Source organism: Polypterus senegalus, chromosome 9, assembly GCF_016835505.1.
Source record: "Polypterus senegalus isolate Bchr_013 chromosome 9, ASM1683550v1, whole genome shotgun sequence".
Classification (NCBI taxonomy): Eukaryota; Metazoa; Chordata; class Cladistia; order Polypteriformes; family Polypteridae; genus Polypterus; species Polypterus senegalus.
This window is the reverse complement of record NC_053162.1, coordinates 45,747,254-45,770,069: the sequence shown is the minus strand read 5'-3', so window position 1 is coordinate 45,770,069 and position 22,816 is coordinate 45,747,254. Positions and strand designations below refer to the sequence as shown.

General features: G+C 37.8%; 1 protein-coding gene across 1 annotated transcript; it reads right to left on the bottom strand.

Annotated features, from left to right (window-relative positions):
* Positions 1 to 1,156: 1,156 nt before the first annotated feature.
* LOC120534945 lies at positions 1,157 to 18,331 on the bottom strand. The gene is made up of 4 exons (XM_039762451.1): positions 18,032 to 18,331; positions 9,551 to 10,439; positions 1,542 to 1,689; positions 1,157 to 1,399 (listed from the first exon to the last, which is right to left on the bottom strand). Exons 1-2 carry the CDS (start codon positions 18,275 to 18,277, stop codon positions 9,573 to 9,575), a joined length of 1,113 nt encoding a protein of 370 aa, XP_039618385.1. The 5' UTR covers positions 18,278 to 18,331; the 3' UTR covers positions 1,157 to 1,399; positions 1,542 to 1,689; positions 9,551 to 9,572.
* Between the last annotated feature and the right edge of the window lie 4,485 nt (positions 18,332 to 22,816).

Sequence of the window (22,816 nt, the reverse complement as noted above, 5' to 3'; positions counted from 1 at the left end):
GTGGTCCAAAGTTATGTTCTCTGATGAAAGTAAATTTTGCATTTCCTTTGGAAATCAAGGTCCCAGAGTCTGGAGGAAGAGAGGAGAGGCACAGAATCCACGTTGCTTGAGGTCCAGTGTAAAGTTTCCACAGTCAGTGATGGTTTGGGGTGCCATGTCATCTGCTGGTGTTGGTCCATTGTGTTTTCTGAGGTCCAAGGTCAACGCAGCCGTCTACCAGGAAGTTTTAGAGCACTTCATGCTTCCTGCTGCTGACAAACTTTATGGAGATGCAGATTTCATTTTCCAACAGGACCTGGCACCTGCACAAAGTGCCAAAGCTACCAGTACCTGGTTTAAGGACCATGGTATCCCTGTTCTTGATTGGCCAGCAAACTCGCCTGACCTTAACCCCATAGAAAATCTATGGGGTATTGTGAAGAGGAAGATGCAATACGCCAGACCCAACAATTCAGAAGAGCTGAAGGCCACTATCAGAGCGACATGGGCTCTCATAACACCTGAGCAGTGCCACAGACTGATCGACTCCATGCCACGCCGCATTGCTGCAGTAATCCAGGCCAAAGGAGCCCCAACTAAATATTGAGTGCTGTACATGCTCATACTTTTCATGTTCATACCTTTCAGTTGGCCAAATTTCTAAAAATCCTTTTTTTGCATTGGTCTTAATTGATATTCTAATTTTCTGAGATAGCCTACTGAATTTTGGACTTTCATTAGTTGTCAGTTATAATCATCAAAATTAAAAGAAATAAACATTTATAATACATCAGTCTGTGTGTAATGAATGCATCTAATATACAAGTTTCACTTTTTGAATGGAATTACTTAAATAAATCAACTTTGTCATGATATTCTAATTTTATGACCGGCACCTGTACATTCAGCGATGGAATGGCCACACAACCTGACTGACAAATAAAAAAAAACAACCATCAAGTTGCGAGACCTTTCTGCCAGGAAAAAAATGACGACATCAGGCGGCAGTGAAGGATATTGCAGAAACCTCAGCAGAGTTCCTGACAGGCGCTTTCCTCAAGTACCAGAGATCAGAGTTTTACTAGTTACACTTAAATTAAAAACGTGATTTAAATATAATCTAGAAAATGTATCTTAGCACTCTAGAAATGAAGATGCAAAAAATAATTATGTTGAATTTGGCTTTATTATGCACCATGATGTTTGTGATTTGGATGGCTCATGATCAGGAAAACTCAGCTGGAACATGGATGAAATGACTGAATGCACTTGGGATTTTGTCGCTCTATCATTGGATGCCAATGGTTGGTGATAACATGAAGCATAGCCAGGGACCTTCCACAGCCAGAGATGACTGGCCTACTGACTCTCTTCAGGTTTCTTTTTGTAATCCTTCTCTGATGAAGTGTGGTCAGCAATTCTGTATACATTAAAAATATAAACAAAGTTTCCAGATGTTAGCATAAGGTTGCAACATAACAAAATGTGTTAAAGTGAGGGGATCTGAATATTTTCTGAATGTTGGAATTGCCAGGTGATTTAAATAGAATATGAGAAATTACCGCGGCTTTAAAGATTTCTGTCTCCAGCTGGGGTCTCACATGGCCTTCCCATGATTTGGATCTTAGCAGCATATCTCTGTTCGTAAAAGGCTTCATGCTTCTGGGCGACACGGTCTGTGGAACAGCTCGGGCAAGTATTATACTCCACCTGCAATTTCAGAAAAAGAATATGAGGATATTAACTGCAGATACAACTTTCCTATAATCATATATTAACTCGGGCTTGCCTATAATTTTTTTTTAAATAACAAATATGTCTGCCTTGACAACCACCAATATTTGAGCTGAATATTTTAACCCAATACTGCAAGACTCCATAAATTCAGAACCCAAACAAATTAGTAACATTTACTAGACCAGTGAGGTGCTTAAAGTAAAGTTCCATCCATCCATTATCCAACCCGCTATAATCTAACTACAGGGTCACAGCCAACACAGGGCGCAAGGCAGGAAACAAACCCCGGGCAGGGCGCCAGCCCACAGCAGTAAAGTTAAATAGCAAAATTAATCCTAATCCTGGGTTTCATAAATACAACCAGATAATTCATATCCGCTTTATCTTATTTTGGGTGACAAGGGACCTGGAGCATGTTACTGTAGGAAATCATACCAGGCGCAGCACACTCAAATACATTTTGCCAACACCTGTTACTTTGGTCATAGAGGCAAAAAGGATTCCCCCAAAAATGAATCCCAATGTGCACAGGAGGAACTGTGAATGACACAAAGAATTAACTATGACATGCCATTTTATTAAGTATAAAATGTTATGTTATGTTTTGTTTTGTGAACCCAGCCACAGGGGATGCACAAACCAGTGTGTTTCTTCGCGCCAGTCCCAAGCCCGGATAAATGGGGACGGTTACGTCAGGAAGTGCACCGGTGTAAAATTTTTGCCAAATCAATATGCGGACAATACACATTTCCATACCGGATCGGTCGAGCCCCTGGTTAACAACGACTGCCACCAGTACTGTTAGCCGACAGGGTGCTGGAGGAAATTGGGCTACTGTTGGCCTAAGAAGGAGAAGAAGAGGGGGGAGACGAATCTGGAGGCAGGGGGAGAGGAGGAAAGTAAAGAGAGTGGAACTGAGGGTAGGAACTTTGAATGTTGGCAGTATGACTGGTAACGGGAGAGAGTTAGCAGATATGATGGAGAGAAGGAAGGTTGACATATTGTGCGTGCAAGCGACTAAATGGAGGGGGAGTAAGGTCAAGTGGACTGGAAGTGAATTCAAATTGTTCTATCATGGTGTGGATGGGAGGAGAAATGGGGTAGGAGTTATTCTGAGGGAACAGTATGTCAAGAGTGTTTTGGAGGTGAAAAGAGTGTCAGGCAGAGTAATGATTATGAAGCTGGAAATTGGATGTGTGATGATGAATGTTGTTAGTGCATATGCACCGCAAGTTGGGTGTGCAATGGGTGAGAAAGAAGATTTTTGCAGTGCGTTGGATGAAGTGATGAACAGTGTACCCAAGGGACAGAAAGTGGTGATTCAATTCAATGGGCATGTCGGTGAAGGGAACAGTGGAGGCGAGGAGGTGATGGGTAGGTATGGTGTCAAGGAGAGGAATGAAGAAGGTCAGAGGATAAAGGATTTTGCCAAAAGGATGGACATAGCTGTGGTGAATACATATTTTAAGAAGACGGAAGAACAGAGGTGAGACAGGCACTGGGTGGCAGTGAAGAGTTACCAGATAGCTGGGAAACTACAGCAGATGTAATAAGGGTGACAGCAAGAAGGATTCTTGGCGTGACATCTGGAAAGAGAAAGGAGGAAAGGGAAACCTGGTGGTGGAATGATGAAATACAGGAGAGTATACAGAGGAAGACATGGCAAAGAAGAAGTGGGATAGTCAGAGAGATGCAGAAGGTAGACAAGAGTACAAGGAGATAAGGCGCAAGGTGAAGAGAGAGGTGGTGAAAGATAAAGAAAAGGCGCATGATGAGCCGTATGAGAGGTTTGACACTAAGGAGGGAGAAAAGGACCTGTACTGATTGGCTAGACAGAGGGACCGAGCTGGGAAAGATGTGCAGTAGGATAGAGCTACCAGGGAAGAGGAAAAGAGGAAGGCCTAAGCGTTGGTTTATGGATATGGTTAGAGAGGACATGCAGGTGATGGGTGTAACAGAACAAGATGCAGAGAACAGAAAGATATGGAAGTGGATGATCTGCTGTGGCAACCCCTAACGGGAGCAGCTGAAAGAAGAAGATGTTTTGTTTTGTGAACAAAGTATCTCACTCTTCTCTCTCCCACTGAATTCCTTTTAAGCTTTTACAGTAAGACCACCCTGAACATCCCTCAGTGAATTCAAAGGTAACTCATTACCTCACTAAGATGTGCCTTGAGAATTAAGTTATAATGACAAACTGATTTCATCACTAAGAAAACTTGTGCACAGCATTCAATGGAATACGTTATTAGAACTGGCTCTTGCAAATCAATCTCTTTTAAACCCACTTAGCCCATTCAGAATGAGAGTTGCCAATAACATGCATGTCTTTTAGATATATAAAAATCAGAGTACCTGTAGAAAAGCCCACAAAACTCTGAGAAAGAGCATACAGTATTCCAATTAAGCTGACCTTGGTCCAGGATTTTTGAGTCAGGACTGCAGAGCTATGAGGCAATGTATGGCATAAATGAAATATTTTAATGTCAGAAATATTTACTAAGTTGCAAAATAATGACAGCTCCTAAATATCTACATTTTAGTTTAATTTACGATTCCAAGCATGCACGAGTGTGTGCCTCTGTTCAAGGCTTGGTCTGACCTGGCATACAGTCCTGCCGATATGGGCCACATATCCCTCCAACATTAACATGAAATAGATAATAGATTAATCATACTGTGCAGTGTTCAAACCCCCTTACATTCACTTAAATTATAAGGCTACCCTTTCAATTAAAAAATACTTAAGAGCAAATATTTTTTTCACGGTACCATCCCAAGTTGTCAGATAAAAACTTAAGACCAAAAAATTCAAAACCATTACATAAGTAGCAGCATGGTGGCCCACTGGTTAGCATTGCCTTACAGCTCTTTGAAGACTCTTCAAATCCAATTCTCCATGTAGTTTGTAATTTCTACTTCTGGCAGTGGGTTTTGTTTCTTCAGATACATGTTCATCCTAAAGACATCCAGATTTGTTTTTGGTGGTTACATGTGTGGTTATACTCTGAATAGTCCATGATTGCTTCCTGTCATATATCCAAACTTGTCTAGAACAGATTTCAGCCCTCACAGTCATGACAGCAGGCTAGATTGTACTACTGTACTACAATCAATTGAGCTAAGTGAATCCCAAGCTAAGATACAGATTCTTTATCCTAGCAGATTTGTTGCACTCCCTTAAAGGGGGTTGACATTCAAGTTGTTGAAGGTTTGAGCTACTAGCTAGAACATGGTCACATCTGTCCAGTTATTTACCCTGCATGATTTATATTATAGGTGACATAGTGATCTAAAGGGTAGTGCTGCTGCCTCACAGCTCTAACAGCCTGGATTTGAATATCATGCTGGTTACAGTCTACGTTGTTTGAATGCTCTTCCCTTTTTTTTTTGGTCAGGTTTTCTCCACAAAGATGTCAAATTAAAAAGGCAGTAACAGCACATGTCTAAGACAGACAGAGTCATACAAAAATAAAGCTTTCTCCTGCTCGTCCCTTTGTGCAGTTATTTCAAAACATGAATTTTCAAACAGATGAAGTTCTTTGTTTAGTTTGGCGCACCTATATGGTGAATTCAGTCAGTCAGTCATTACCCAACCCGCTACATCCTAACACAGGGTCACAGGGGTCTGCTGGAGCCTATTCCAGCCAGCACAGGGCACAAGACAGGAACAAATCCCTGGGCAGGGCGCCAGCCCACCAGAGGTCACACACACCCACACACCAAGCACACACTAGGGACAATTTAGGACCGCCAATGCACCTAACCTGCACGTCTTTGGACTGTGGGAGGAAACCGGAGCAACCGGAGGAAACCCACAGTGACATGGGGAGAACATGCAAACTCCACACAGGGAGGACCCAGGAAGCGAACCCAGGTCTCCTTACTGCAAGGCAGCAGCGCCGCCACTGTGCCGCCCATTGTGAATTCATCCAGTATGAATGTGGGTATACATAAAAATGCCTTGTGATTCCTTGTGATTGACAGGCATCTGAGAGTGCACTTGGCATATGCACCTTTGGAACATTTAAGCAAACTGGAGTACATTAGATGTACAGTCGACCCTTGACATACAACCGGCCTGACATACAAACAACTTGATTTACGACCAAAATTTTCGTTTTGATTTATGACCAACATCTTGAGTTACGACCCGAATGCGGTCACGTGTATGCGATTGTAAACAAACAGCCGAGAGCGTTCGTAAGCGTCAGTCGGAGCCCAGATACATGTGTTTGTGGACGTAATTTCGGTCAGTGCAGTGATTTATCTATATATATATAATTCACTAAGACCATGGCAAGCAAGACGCATAATTGCTAAGGAAGGAAGAGAAGGTAACAAAGGTAAAGAAAGTGATTGTTAAGGGATGTTAGCTAGTGGGCTGGCGCGGCACATGATGATGTCATCAGGCTGAGTCAGCACTGGCTTGCTTTGGAGTGTATTATTACAGCAGTTAACAACACGACCAGCTTTGAACTGAGTGCTCGACTACTGTCATTATTAACTTGAGAAACAGCGATCACAATCAAAACGAAGAAGGAAATTGTGCGGAAATATGAGAGTGGCGTTCGTGACCGATCTCGCTAATATGTACAGCATGTCGAAATCCACCATCTCGACAATTTTACAAAGAAAAGATTTGCATAAGGAGGCTCCTTCTAAACAATAACCATCTTCCGTTTCATTCTCCTCCTCCTCCCTTCCTGCAGCCCAAAGATGTCAAATTAAATGGTGAGTACAATATGAAATTGTTGTTTCTGGTAGGCTAGGCACTTTTTATAACTTTTTGGTTAATACATTAGAAAAATTATTATTATTATTATGCACATTATACAACCCTTTTTTTATTATGAAAAGTGTTGCTGTGGGAGGTTCAGAGCGCATTATGGGTATTTCCATTATTACTTATGGGAAAAATAGTCTTGACTTACAACCAACTTGAGTTAAAACCAGCCCTCGCGAACGAATTGAGTTTGTAAGTCAAGGGTCCACTGTATTAGACTCTGGCCCTTGGATGTGAAAGCCAGCAGCACTATTCAATGAGCCACAATGGTAGTACTTTTAAATTCCACTGTGTCATGATTGCTTTAAATTTCTAACGTGTTTACATTGAGCCCTCCCATTTACTATTTAAATTTATGTAGTCTGATCAGTTTGATCATAAATGTGTGGAGGACTGACCTAATATCCTAATCCAACATACTCAGAAAATTAAACCGAATAGAGGAGACTATGCGGGGGCCTAATATGGGTCTTCAAAATTCTCAAAGGAATTGATAAAGTAGATTCAGCTGAATTCTTTCAACATAACAGTGTACCATGAACTACGAGACACTGGTAGAAATTAAAGGGAAGTGCATTTAGGACTGAAGCCAGGAAGCACTTCTTTACATAAAGAGTTGTGGAAATTTGAAACAAACTACTGAGCCCTGTACCTTTAGTTGAAACAGAAATGTTTCCAATCTTTAAGAAGTAGCAATGAGGTATTGGTACAGCTTAGATATTAGCTAAACAAACGAACATGATGGACTGAATGATCTCCATATATAAAGGTGCCCCAAACCTTTTTTTAACAGTGCATAGCGAAAATCACAAAAAAGATGAATTTTATAACCTTGCTTTTTGTAGGATCCTGGGGAGTCAAAAATCTTCCCAAAATCACCACAAATTTGAGTATGCACAAAAAAATCCAGATTTATAAAACTGTGTGTACAATAAGTTGCATTCACTTCCCCTTTATAAGTCCCAAAAAACGTGAAATGTAATGAACATGCATGTGCCTACAACCACACCCTGACTCCTCCCAGAATTCTGAATATTTAAATATGCAAGTCAATATAAATAGCCCCTTCCATTCTGGGTTTGTGCAAAAGACAATGGCAAAAGCATGTGGGAAAAATAAGAATTTCAGCAAATGCAAAGTGGAGGCAAGGAAAAAAATACTATTTGTTGGCTTAAGTAGTTGTATAAGTAACAAAAGAAAATTGGTGTAGCAATACATCATGGCAGGGACACTCATAACTTCAAGTTTAGAAAGTCGTGCAGTGCCCGAAATAAAAAATCAGGAGGGGTCTCCCCTAGACTTTCAAGTATATTCAGTTATGTGGATGGGGATGGATATTTGAGGAGCATACTGCACGATAACAAGTTGTAAATACACTTGACTTACTGCTTTCATACTCTTTCTCTGTAAATTTAGCATTCATTTGCTCAGAGGCTGTTGCACTTGCTGCTTCGTGAGCAGCTCGTTTTCTCCACTCTAGCAGCCTGCTTCTTTCGTCAGCATCTTTTCGCATTAAAACTGATTAAGTCAGTTTTTGTGTTGCAATTGCTTAGTATGTTTTTTCTTATCTGCCTCAAGAATGATTTAAGATATGAAGAGGTAGAGGAAGTGACGGCAAAGGTGGTAGGGATGAGAATGGCGCCCGCACGCATGCGCCACACGGCCGCCCTGCTGCGCACTGCAGAGAGTTGATTCTACAATAAAATAAAAAAAGAGCAATAAAAATCATCACCCAGAAAGCAGACAGTAGAGGTCACGTAAAATTCCACTTTAAATTTGTGTACCAAATTTAAGGTCAATAGGTCAAACGGTTTGCGAGCTACAGGTGATTTAAAATTCTAGACAGACAAATGGACAGCCACGGTAGCGTATTACATATGAAGATATTATGTACATTAAAGAACCATCGACAACAAATCAAATCATAGAATAATATATTGAACAATTATTATAAAAGTAAAGTTGAATAAATCAGACTCTGCAGCTGTACGAATAAAAGGTAAAGTACCACTTTGGTTAGTGGAAATAGCCCAAAAGTTGATAGAAATCAAAGTTTTGTACCTAATACCTGTATGCAAAATTTGGTTGACCTAAGTGAAAGTGTTCTCAAGTTATTGTATTTACATGCACACACACACACAGACATAATATCAAAAATTGTATTTTTGGACACAGGGAGATCTAAAATGTTGATATTCATCAAAATGTTGACATAGAATTTTTGGACAATTACAATACTTTCCCTATACTTTGTACACAAGAAAGTAAAAAAAAGTGGTCAGATATCAACATTGACGTGAAAAGGCTTCTCACACACCTCTGCCTCGGAAACCACTGGGCGACCATCTGGCTGTGTGCTGACGGACACTGTTTTGGAGTCACAAAATGCAATAGTGGATGCTGTAAGAGATATGGCTAATGAACTAAGGAATATAAGGGCTGTAGTATGTGATATTGACCACAGATTCGAAAATAAATGCTGCATCTGATTACCTGTTTTTACATTCTGCGAATTACATTCAAACAAAGTTGTAATGCTCTCCGATTTGGCTGATCATTTGGTGGTTCAGGGTCAGGGTCATCATACTGCATCTCTTCAGGTAGGAGCAAGCCACGATTGTGTGCCACATTATGCAGCACACTACATGCTTGCACAATGCAAAACACTTTCTGTGGACTATAGAGCAGCATATTAATAGTGTGGAAATTCTTTCTATTTACATAAGCAAATTAATTCTCTGAAGGCACCTTTATAGTGTAGTGCCAGTGCCAAGCCCCACAACAGACTGATTCTCTGCTTTTTACCTGGCTCTTTGAGGTGACTTGCTGTGCTTAAAATAAATGCTTGCCTTTTGCCACACTAGTTGGAAAAAGCACATATGACTGTGCAAAGTTGCTGTTTTTATAAGCTCTCCTGCTATAGATAATATAATGTCAGCTCATTCTTTTGGTGATTCATCCCTGGCTGGGTGATCTATCCCTGTGTTAACCACAGCACCACAGTACCACACTACAACAAATTCAAAAACAAATACCCTGCATACAAACCAGATTCTGAGGCCTCTCCTCCTCAACCGACATCTTTGAAAGAAAGTTCAGCCACATCTTCCTGTTTCATGGTCTTTAACTTTTGATCCATAACCGCAACTGTATTGCTGATGCCTGCAAACAGATCAAGGTCCTCGTGTTTGCTTATTAATCTTTTTGCAGCTTTAGCCTCCCTCATATTTCTGAGTTCTCTTTCCAACTGTTCATTTCTTAAGTCAGCTGCAGCCTTCTGTTTCTTCATTGCATTCAGCTCCTCTCGAAGTCTCAATTTGGCATCATTAGCTTCATCCAGAAGTTTCACCATACTCTTGTTTTCCAAGATTATATCATGCTTGTCCTTTTCAAGGGTTTTTGTGTACTGTTTCACAGCATCATATTCGTTCAGGATGAATTCATAATGCTCCTTTAGATATCTGTACTTGACCTCAGCTTCACACAAAACATCTTTCACAGTTTGACGACTCTTTTTCTCCTTGTATTTTTCTACTCTCTTTTGTGATGAGCTGTTTTTCGGACACATTTCACCCAGTATCGATTGAATGTCCTCTTCCACATCCTTCAGCTCATCTCTACACTTTTCAAAGCCATCAAGCCTAATGTTCAGACTCTCATTTATTCCACTGGCCTCTGCCAGCCGTCGCTTAAGCTCTTCATTTTCGGCAGTGAGCTCTGTCACTCTGGCAGCAAGCCTCTCGCAGCTCTTTTTTTTGTCTTCAAGTTTTGTGACCAGCTGGTCAAGCCTTTGGATCTCGATCTGTATTGCAAGGAGTTGAGCACCAAAGTCTTCATCCTTTTCCCCATCTTTTTGGCATTTCATGGGTTGGAGGACATTTGGGTAAGATGCTGTTAATGGTATTTTTCCTGAAACTTTTAACCTCCTGTAAAAATGCTGAACAGTAAAAAGGAATCATGTTAGACATGATGAAACGCAAGTAGGTAGCACAAAAATAAGACAAAAGATTTTAAGAGAGTTATAAAAATGAGAAAGTTAGCACAGTCTATTAATAATTGGTGCTTATGAGCCCCATTATGAAAGGGCCAGTGGTTAAATCCTCTAGGCAATTTCAGTAGCAATCAGTACAGTATTCTAAAATGTTAAAGTATAAAAAATAATTAAATTCAGTTTAGTTTATTTTTGTATAGCACTCGTCAATGAGTGCAAGGGCACAGTAACAAATTCATGAGTAAAATGCAATTACAACTTCATAAATTACTAATTACATAATGCATACAGAATTGTTTAAACACACAGTAAAACATAGTTCAAAATTGATTAACTCAAATGGAATCCAACAATATCTGCCCATTAACATCATAACATTGTGATGTATATCATTTTTATTATTGTATCTATATATGAAGTGCCTGGAAAGTCAGGTATTGGTTCACATCAATTATACATTTTCAGGCTGCCTAGAGCACAACTTCTTTTGGCAGTTGGCCACCTTGGTTTTGCACAAATAGGTAAGTCTATTGTAATTTGCATCATATCTCAATGTAGCTGTAGGTATGAACTGAAAAGAATTTATAAAAGGAGATGGACTTTCAAGGAGTTCCAGGTCTGGATGCTTTTCTTCAACAGGTTGAATTTGACCACACACTGTATAAACTTGCATTAGACTCAGGAACATTTCTTGTCTTTTAGGCCTCTAAGTTGTATACATTTTTGAGGCTAAAGTGCAGAACCACTGTCTTTTCTGTGTGGGCCAGGCACACCCTACTGGATGTGGTGCCCCAAATGATTGTGGGTTTCCTTTCCAGGCCAGTTTTTTTTTTTTTTAATTTTTATTTATTAATTTTATTACAATCAATACATAGCAATCAAGTTTTTACAAAAAAAGAATTATGCTAAGAACAGATCGATCCCCACCCTTGAGAGAGAGAGCAAGCCAAACGGTGTAAAATTTAAGGCTTGTAAAAATACCTAAATTAATAAATTCTCTGTGCTTTATAAACTTATTTTAAAATATTACTGATTAGATCCTGCCATGTTTTGAAAAAAGTCTGTACAGATCCTCTAACTGAGTATTTGATTTTTTCCAATTTTAAATAATATAACACATCAGTTTCCCACTGACTTAAAAGAGGAGAGTTTGGGTTCTTCCAGTTTATCAGAATAAGTCTGCGTGCCAGTTTTTTTAATTATTAACCAATTATTGCTACCGGAACATACTTTACTAATGAAAAAGTGTCTGGAATGAAAACCTTCCACAAATGCAGCATTCCAGGATCTGAGTTTGATACTCCTTGCTTAGATTATTTATGCCAAGAAACATCCTTGGGTAGACTGCCTCCTATTTTCTTATTATTTTTCAAAGATCTACAGTTGACAGCAACGCTCTGGCCACATACATAGACTGTAAGACTGTCCTGTCAGTCAGAGCCACCCCTTCCTATACAAACTTAACATACCGTGCATGAGGCTCACGATCTTAGAACCAACATGGTGTGGGACCCAGCTAATGGTGTTATTCTGTTTTAGGAATCGTCAAATGAACATTGTTGACTGTCACCTGCTGTGATCATTTTCCATTAACGAGAAGAGAGATAGCTTCAAGTCAACACCAGTTAGGAACACAGACAAGATAAAAACAAAAGCATGAAGAAACACTTGCAGGTGTGTTTAGAACTCTAAATTTGCCAAACGTCCAGTAAGCTAGCTAAAATAACATTAACTTCCACTGCACTAAAGCTAGCAATTTACTGGAGTAACAACAGAGTCACCATATTATTATGTGTAATAGTTTTGATATTGATTGTTTAACACAGATTATTTCATGTTACTGTAAATAGCTGACCCAGTTGTTAATTATTTTATCACCATATAGGTCTCAGGACCAACACACAACTTTAGTCGGCATATGTAATGCTTTGAGTGTTGTTGCATTTAAAACACATTTGTAAATTTCACTAACACACAGGGTCTCTTATATAATGGTTACCTATTGGCTGAATTGTGGAAAACCACCATACAAGCAACTTTGAAATACAAAAAAGCAATCAGCTCGAATTAACTTCAATTGTTGGTTAACTTTATTGGCAGCTAACATTACTGATTTAGTTAATGCCTCATTGCTATCTATTATCATTGGAAAGACAAAAATGAAGTTTAGATAAATTTATACGTATAGGTGATACAGCCACATATTCATTTTTTAAATTTCTAAATATTCAGTTTTATTTCGATGGTTTTTATTCTGCATTAAGTAAGTTTATTTATCACATTTAGTGGTAATATTATTATTATTACTAGCAGTAGTAGTAATGTTATTAGCAGCAGTAATAGTATTATTTATTATTATTAGTAGTAGTAGTAGTATTTATATTATTATTATTATTATTATTATTACTAATTAGGCCTACATTTATAAATGAAGCAACTCAAAAATGTATATTTAAGTTTGTGATGCGTGTTTCTTTGTTCACTACTAATGTAGTGGATTTCAGGATGGGTAGTTGTAAGCTTAAGAAGAAGGTTCCGCTTATGTCCCCAGTTTAGTCAGGGGCGGCACTGCTGTCAAACAATGGAAAAAAGAGAGAGGAAAAAAATTTATAAAAAATGGAAGATGGTAAAGTGAAAATCAAAGATGAAAAATCCATGCTGGGGTCAAAGAACAGGGACGAGAAACAGCAATGCATTAAACAAAGATAATGTCAAAGTAAAAAGTCTAAAGCCTTAAAAGTATTTTTAAACCCACTAATAGCACCACAAACATTTTATTTTCTTAGAGAATCCAAAACCTTGAGTATGTAAATATCCTCCAGAAGATGATGTCACTAAATGTGTCTTTAAGTAGTCACTTGATGGTGATTATCATAAATAAAATAAAATAATCCACTTTAATAAAAGAATAAGTGTCGGTCCAGTTGCTTTTTGTTTGTCATTCCAAAAGATGGTGCTTTCCAAACATTTTCAATAATAAAATGCATTGCATTTTACATTTCAACACATGGTTCTTCAAAACATTAACATTGCTTTTATGAATACTATACCAAATGGCATATAATGATGACATATGCATTGCATTGTGTACCACAAACATTAATGCTGAGGCCTAACTTGATTACTTCAGCCTGTCCTAGATGGATAGCACAGCTAGAACAATAACAAAGAAAACCATCACAAAAATCCGTAAGTACAGAAATTATAACCTTAAAAATCATTACAAGGCCTCTGTCTTAAAGCATGGATTCACAGCCATCTTGCCTGGATAGATATCACAAATAGAAATGATGCAGCAAACTGGAGCCAAGAATAGGCACCCTAGACCTGTCCTCAGGGCTGTGCCAATGCCAATGTACAAAATAAAATACCTTTGAGCCAAGTCTACAAGAGTTCAAAATTTCTTGATTTCATATTCCTGTTCACCATCCACCTTCGATATGTCTCCTAAAAAGGCTAATTTGAATTGACTTCAAGCCAATAAATGTGAAATATGTATATATTCTAATATTGTAATATATGTATCTGTCTTAAAATGGACAAGAATAGCTAATTTATAATGTATGTGACCAGCCTAATTTTCTCAAGACATTTATAAGATCCAATGAATTTTGATGTGAGTTACAAGTAATGCAGCAGTAGCTTCACTGCCTTTCAGTAAGGAGATCATGGGTTTGTGTCCCGTGAGAGAAGCACTATATACATGTAATGAATTATTGTTATTATTAAAGAGACTGGATCCTCTAATAATTTTTTTCAATAGTATGCTACATCTTTTGCCCAACCCAAAACTCTGAGACATGTCTACAACTGTGGTCAGCAAGGTTTAGGAGAGTTACCTACCCATTTTTTGTTTTTCTCTTACCTAATTCCATTTTATTTTTCAGTTGAGATAAGTACCCGTCAAGCCCAGGCAGAACTGAGATCACTCTAGGGAAACTGAGAAGGGTTAGTTTAAACCAAAAACACATTCTAGAGCGTATTTCTGAAGAACTCTGCCAAGGGCAGAATTACAGTCAAACTGAAAATAGTTCACTTTGCACATTAACTGTTCTTCCAAATCTTGATGAAATGCTCAGTCTGACCATTGTTCTCAGTGCGGTATCCAGAAGTAAAATTCAATTTAATACCTAATCTTGAGCATGTAATGCATTTTGGATCTATTAGAATTTGCACTCTTTCCTTAATGAATATACTGCGAAACTTCCTAGTGATGGGTAGCTTTTTCAGATACACAAAATGACCACAATTAGAAAATCCAGCCACCACTGACATTATTTTTGTATCTCCTTGAGATGGGGGAGATGTATAACAAAATTATTTAATTCCTCCCACAGATGATTGGAGGTAGAGATGGTTGAAGAAGACCCACAGGTAGACCACAACAATGTCTAGATCTAATAAGGATATTATATGAGTTTACACTCTATCTATCTATCTATCTATCTATCTATCTATCTATCTATCTATCTATCTATCTATCTATCTATCTATCTATCTATCTATCTATCTATCTATCTATCTATCTATCTATCTATCTATCTATCTATCTATCTGTTCATTTGCTTGCACCAGACATTGTGCTTTGGTAGTTTGATAAATTTGCAAATTACCAAAATTAGTAGAGGCAGGAACCCACAGATGAACTTTATCCCAAAGGCTAATGGTTACAAATGTTTTACCCAAAGGTACTTCCGTGGGAATAACTTCTTGAGAGTTCGCCTGCTTAATTAAAGAATTTAAGTCTGGTTCGTTCCTCTGTGAAGGTAGCTGCTAGGAGTCCTTCTTGGGAGTAAGATATTTTCTGGATCATTTTTATCCTCATCTGGATCAAACTGCCACAAAAGGTAGTCTGTCTTACGGTTCTTTTCTCCGAACCTATATGAAATAACAAAATTGAATCCACTAAAGAACTGTGAGATCAAAACAAACCAAGAGGAGAAACCTAAATATGTCAAAACAAAAACAATGTTGAAGTACCACACAAAAATGTGAAGCCCCAAAATTTCTTTTAAACTCACTCCTAGGGCCATAAGAGTTATGTTTTCTTGGAGGATCCAAAATCATGGACATTAACTGCAATGCACCACACTATTAAATACCCTTTGAAAGATAATGTCACATTGACCACCACTGTTATCAACAAAAGAATAGATAGATAGATAGATAGATAGATAGATAGATAGATAGATAGATAGATAGATAGATAGATAGATAGCACAAAGCACTACAACCAAGGGAAAAAAACAGAATCATAGCAAAGTTTGTTGAGAGTCATGCAGGAGGTGCAGAAGGTGGCAAGCAGACCTAGTCCTGAATAACTAAAAGCACCCTGGGTAGCTCACTCCAATCCATTACCTCTGAATGTTATACTTGTGCAGTGCACCATACATTTTTATGTTGATGGTTATCAATACAATATGTGCATTACATGGTGCAATATGTATTGAATGACTGCATAACCTGTGTTCCATTTTTATTCACTGCTTCATTATATTTCCTTTTTATTGAGAATAAGTCGAGACTTTTTCTCAATCCTACTTTTTGTAAAAATTGATTGGTATGGAATGATTACAATAAAATGAATTAAAAAAAAATTCTTTTTATTTAATCTTGTAAAAATGAGCAAGGTTTTATGAGCAGGGATTTTAATTTATTAAAATCGCAAATAAAACTTTTGGCTCAGTAAAAATAATTTAACAGAATATACCTTAAATCAGGCTAAATATTGGATTATTTATTCAGTTACCTACAGAAAATGCCTATTGCAAATGATAGTGCCCACTCCCCCATGATGACAAAAATCAGGTTCAATAAAAAAAGACACATAGATATATGGAAAATATAGATATATAAATTTATAAAGTTATAATTTATAATATATAAATTTATAAATTATCAATACTGTCTTTAACCAAAGATTCATTTATATTTGCACCATGAAATGAGTTCCATATCTAAACTGTTACAATCAAAACCTCTTTCTGGTAATGCAAATGTACGAATAAATGGATCTCTCACTGATAATAAACCTACTGAACATAATAAATGGGACTGGTAAGAACTATCATATAAATCAAATGGAAAGTGCGGCATCAACAGTAAGGTGTCACCTTGAGAAATTCTGAACTTGGATGTTTATTATATTTACTATGCCAAACATCCATTCATTATTAAACCTGGTTAATCTAGTCCAGGGTTGTATGAGCTATATAATCCATCATGGAAGCATAGGGATAACATCAGGAATCAGATGGGCATGGGGTGCCAGTCAACTGCAGAACATTGACACAGGGCCAACTTAGGGTCACTAATTTATTCAACCTGTAGGTATTGAGATGTGGATAGAAAACACTACTGTGAGAAAAATCCACAAAGATTTTCAGATCCATATGTACAGTGTCTAGACCATGATTTGAATCCAGGATTCAGGTGCCATAAGGAAGTAGTGCTGTGATGGTTTAATAAAAAATTACATGTAAAAGCATAGTAAACCTAATATCAGAAGATTACAAAATAAATTATTTGGAACAAAATTTACAACTACTTTGTTTTTATTATACAACGCAGAAATTAAGATTTTCCTTTATTCATGGAACATCTTTTGTTGTGAAAAGCACTTCATTTTTTCAGGTTGCGTTCATCTCAGAGTTTTATTAAAATTGTATAATAAGATTGCAAGCAGATTAAAGGGCTATTTCAGGCTTTCACTGGAAACCAACTTTCTGAGTAGAAAAGGTCTGTTTGATTTCCAGCTCATTACCTTCATACACAGCCTTACTACTCTCTCCAAACTCGGATACTGTGATGAACGCCCTCTTTCATTTGTCCCTGAACTTGATAAACGGATTAGAACATGAATAGTTGGATCATTTTAATTTATGTCTGTCTGTGGCATTAATGCTAGACAAGTGGGTTTGGAAAATGGGTGGAAGTCAATATCTTTACCTTCCCTATTGAACTGAGCAGATGCGGACACAATGCATCCTTAATTAAAGATTCGATGAACACCGTTAAACGTTGTTGTTAACGAATTGACCTTACCACAAAGTAAAGGTTTTATCCCCCAGTCTGAGACACTAGGTAGGTCAGGTCACTTGCCCCTAATCTACCAACGATCAGTGTGATGTGAAAATCGTTTTAGATACAATATCTGCTAAAAAATTCATATCAATGTTGGAGTTCTCCGTTTGAGTTTTAATCCTTCTTGTGGCGGTCATTCCAATAATGTGTCTCTTCAAGTAAACATTAAACAATAACAAAACTAGCCAGATTTTACGGATTTCTTAAAATGACGAATTACGATATAGTGGGCCAAATGCAAACAGTTGCAGGGTGTGAAGATGACGGGGATGTCGCTGTGATGGAGCGGGTCTTTTTCTTTTAATACGAATAGAAAGGGGTGTCCTCCTCATGTAGGGGATTAATGAACATGATTGTTAAAATGCAATTTTTTCTTTATTCTACAAATAACCGTCAGTTGTGATAACGATTCATCAAACCCTTAACCTCAACAATGACCAGTCGGCGTAACTCACTTGTTGGCTGCCCACCTGCGCCCCTTCTTGATCGCTGTTTGAGAATGCCTCCCCTCTGGGCTCGTGTGCTCTAGTGTTCCGTTTGTAGCGCATGGCCAGCATCACCAGGAGAGCGACGAGGGCGACTAGAAACAGCGCCCACGTCGCCTCCCAGACATCGTGGAACAGGACGCACTGTTGGACAGGAGGCTCCTGCTTATTAGTTGAAGTAAGCCGGACGTTTAAAAAATGTGCACACTCCTTCATCACGAGCCGAGGGGAGCTCTCCTACGTAGTGAATAATTGATGCCATCGCTTGACAAGCATTTATAAAATCTGTGATCTCGTGATAATCTGAACAATGCAGAAACTATACATGTCTGGCCACATCGTCTAATCCGAGCTGGATAATTTCCTGACAGAAACTAGAAGCCATTCCTCTTTACCTTTAATGCATCCTTCGCGTTTCTGATGCCGTATTTTAAAGCACAGGGTCGCCAAGAACATGTAATTATTTCGCCAGCAGTGGGCGCCAAACAGGAACCAACATCTCGTTCATACGCAGGTCGTTTCTGATCCTATTCGGCATCACGTAAACGCTACCGAGGTAACGTATCTGTACGCCAGATATAAACAATAAAGTTTTGCATAATATAACCGACACCCAAAAAATACAAAAAACGACTTTAAGCTTTTCTTACTAAAAAAGCTGTTTTAGATAGCATTATGAAATAAGATGTGCGGTACTTCATCAGCCGCAAAATTATGAAAAAGAATGGGCTGCACTTTGAAATATGACTGCATTATCTGGTGTTAACTATGTATTAATTTAAAGGTATACATACTAGTTAAGAATTATGTAAATATGTTCTTAGCACAACTGTTGATACTAATAAGTAAATATAAAAATGTAATATTAAATATAATGTAGTCCAGCATAAATAAACGTATAAGTGTATCGTCCAGTGTAATTTGTATTCATCATACTTGACAACATGTGTGTTATTCACTGAAACATCCAACATAATAATAGCCTTCAACAAAATGCAATAGCAAAGTATATGCAGTGCATTTGTTACACTGCTACAATTTTTGTTTTTATTATTCCATCCATTTATCAATTATCAAACCCGCTATATCCTAACTACAGGGTCACGGGGGTCTTCAGGAGCCAATCATAGCCAACACAGGGCGCAAGACAGGAAACAAACCCTGGGCAGGGCGTTTTTATTATTAGTTATTGTTATGTATGTATTACTGTCTGTTTCAAATTATTACTATGTATTCACGTATCTATTTTATTTATCTATTTATAGTATAGTATAGTTCTTGACCTGTCTTACTCTTGTGCTGTGTTTAGGTATATATTGTGCTGTGATCCTGGGGAACGTTATTTTTATGCCACAGTATTTATTGTCATTGCACTTATACAACGAAATTGCAGCAACCCTAAAGGTGCATGCAAAGATAATGGACATAATTAAATTATAATACAATATAATAAAATAACTAAATATTGCACCTAGGTATAATGCACATATGAATTGAGTGTAATAATAGAAATAACTTGCAAAGAATGTATACATGTACTGTACTGGTACTGCAAGAGTGACTGTTGTTATATTTTTATATTGGTCCTTGACAATCATTGTAAGTGATTAATAGTATTCAGTTCTCATATGGCTGTAAGGTAGAAACTGTTATTAAATCTGTTAGTTTGTGATTGGATGGACCTGAACCACGTACCAGAGAGCAGCAACTCAAACAGGTGATGTCGAGGGTGGGAATGGTCTTTCATGATGTTGACTGCTCTGTTGATGTAGCAAGTTCCCCTAAAGAGGGCAGTGCACAGCCAGTATTTTCCTGGGTAGAGTTTATGATCCTCTGAAGGGCTCTCCTGTCTGCCAATAATACCACATAGAAATGCATTATAGCAGCACACCCTCAATGGAGCAGGTGTTAAAGGGCTCCAGCAGCTTCTCCTTCAGGTTGTTTTTTCTGAGGATCCTCAGGAAGTAGAGTCTCTGCCTTCCTGACTGCCACTGTGATGTTTATGGACCAGGAGAGATCTTCTGCAACATTTATACCCAGAAACTCAAAGGCAGGAACTCTTTCCACACAATCTCCGTTGAGGTATATTGAGTTGTGGTTTGTGTAATGCCTCTGGAAGTCTATTATAAGTTCTTTTCTTTTGGTAGAGTTCAGGGTGAGGTTGTTTTCAGTGTACCATGCTGTCAGTCTTTTGACCTCATTCCTATAGGCTGTCTCATCTCCTTCTGAAATGAGTCAAATCGCACTCATGTCATCTGCAAGCTTAACGATGGTGTTAGTGGAGTGAGAGGGTACACAGTCATAGGTATAGAATACATACAGAAGAGGGCTCATGAGCAGGTTTTAAGATTTTCTAGTACAACTGATTTAAATTTTTTGGGTGTCTCATAAAGAAGTATAATTTAGGTAGAAGCAATATGAATGGATTTAATTGCTTAACAAACAGCACCACTTACAGAAATAATTTCTCGGGTATTTTGCCATAACTCAAAATAATTTTTTTTAAGTTTAAGAAAATGGTTTCTGAGACAATTTGTCTTTATGCAGTTCCTTTAAGCTGATTTAGCCATAAATGAATGTGTTAGTAGGCATTGCATATTTGTTTTCAGTTTAATTGCCATCATTTGTTTGGATGTCCTGTGGTGGGCTGGCGCCCTGCCCGGGGTTTGTTTCCTACCTTGCGCCCTGTGTTGGCTGGGATTGGCTCCAGCTGACCCCCATGACCCTGTAGTTAGGATACAATGAACCACCAATCATGTTAGGATTCCACACAGCAATGTCAGCAAATCAGGTGGTCTTTTATTTTTTAAATATTCCCGTGCAGATTGCTTTTTTTGAGATGTTTCTTCTAATGTTTTTGTAGTTTTGGGTTATTTCTGTTGGGAAAAATGGCTTATTAGCATAATTGCATTAAGCCCTACCCATTTTTGAAAAGATATTGCAGAGTTTTAGCAATACCATCCCATTTATCTAATATCAGAGAAAGATAAACACCAGTCTTAACAGTACTTTAAGTGATAAAGATTTGTGTGGCTTTTAGAGCATTTGTCTTTGATAATCTGGCAAACCCACTGCATACCCTGCACCATATGGGCAGCCTCTTCTCCTTGTGATGATGCAAAGGGTTCCTAATATGTTAATATACTTAGTGTGATTGAATAATATCATTTAATAATGATATGGTTATGTTCAGTGATCAGGCGACTTGTCAGGTAATTAAAATTGGAAAATAGATTATTTTTTTTCTAAAAACAAATGTTAGGAAGTTATAATGTAATGGAAGAGTGTGCAGTCAGCATATTTAAATTTTGTTAACATTCACGGATTTCATTTAACAAATTTATTAAATAAAATACGTCTGAGTAACTCAAACAAGCTATGTGTGCCTAATTCATAATTCCATTATGGTTAGAATAACTCATATGAATTTAGTTTGAATTACTTGATTTATTGATGTGGATTGTTTTACACATAATTGAATTAAGCTCCTCCAGCAAATTATTTTTGCATGTATGCATACATTAATAGTTGTTTTGTCTGGCAAAGTTCTTAAATATGTGTGCAATATTCATATTTTTGGAGTCTGTATTTTATCAATTAAAAACAATTGTTAATTAATTGTTGATATATTTCTGACAATGGCATTCTTACTTAATACTGTTGCTCTCAAATGGTTACTTAGCACCATTCAGATCTGGAGCAGTCATATTCTTGTTTCTGAAGAGATAGATCTAGCTATATTGTAGGACCTGCAGGACTGAAGCATTAAAGAATAGTCAAAAAACCAAACACGACATGCAATTCTAAAGGGATTTTGCCATTAACCAATCAATCATTTATTTCATGAATTAATGAATCGATCAATCAATTAAGAACAAAAAGAAAAAATCCGTGTGGAGTTTTGCACATTCTCCCCATGTCTGTCTAAGTCTCCCACATCCCCAAATGCAGGTTAGGTTAACTGGTGATTCCAAACTGGCCCTACGTGAGTGTGAAAATGTGTGTCAGTAGAACCTGTGATTGACAGGTACTGTGTCAGAGGTTATTTACTGCTTTGTTCCCAGTATTGCCCTATAGGCTGTAACCCTGTAAGCTCCAGAATTGGATTAAGCAGGTCTAAGAATGTTATTTTATGTTAATCACTTTAGATAATGGGCCAGCACTCCTTTGACATTCCATGGAATTTTGTTATTTTGACAAGCAAGGTATAGAGATGATATAAGAGTGTAAGATATAGAATGTGGAAGCAGACAAGGGACTAACTTTCCTTTTAAGCTTTTATTACCCTGCTAATATCTTAAAATAATTATAAATATTATTACATTGCTAGTACAAAGTGAGAAAGCAAAAAATAAAAATAATATCTCAAGGGACAACAAGTTTGGCAGGTGCTGTACAAGGAGGGTGCAGGGCAGAGGACAGTACCAAGTTAAACTGTTGAAGGACAGAGACATCCACAGTGGCAGTGGTAGAGCAACCATACGTGTTGGTGTGGAAACGCAGAGAAAACTGGAAAGCATTACATTCTGTATATGTATTGAATACTGAAGGACAAGCAACAGACAGGAGCACCAGTGTAAAAGGTAAAGGTCGGTGGCCTGGTTAGAAGTGCATAGTTTTCCACATGAAGGTTAGATGGTAGGAAATTCAGAAGGTACCAAGGAAGCACAGATAAGAAGAGTCAATTAGAGTTTGTCTGTGGAATCTAAAGGGACAGGGCCTAAAATTAAACCTGCAGTCACCTCATAGAAATGA

Bases quoted from the DNA above. Each gene is read 5' to 3' on its own strand.
- LOC120534945 (XM_039762451.1), bottom strand. From the start codon at position 18,277: ATGAAGGAGTGTGCACATTTTTTAAACGTCCGGCTTACTTCAACTAAT. The intron at 10,440-18,031 runs GTGAGTTACGCC...TTTACTGTTCAG, and splicing joins CGCAGGTGGGCAGCCAACAA to CATTTTTACAGGAGGTTAAA.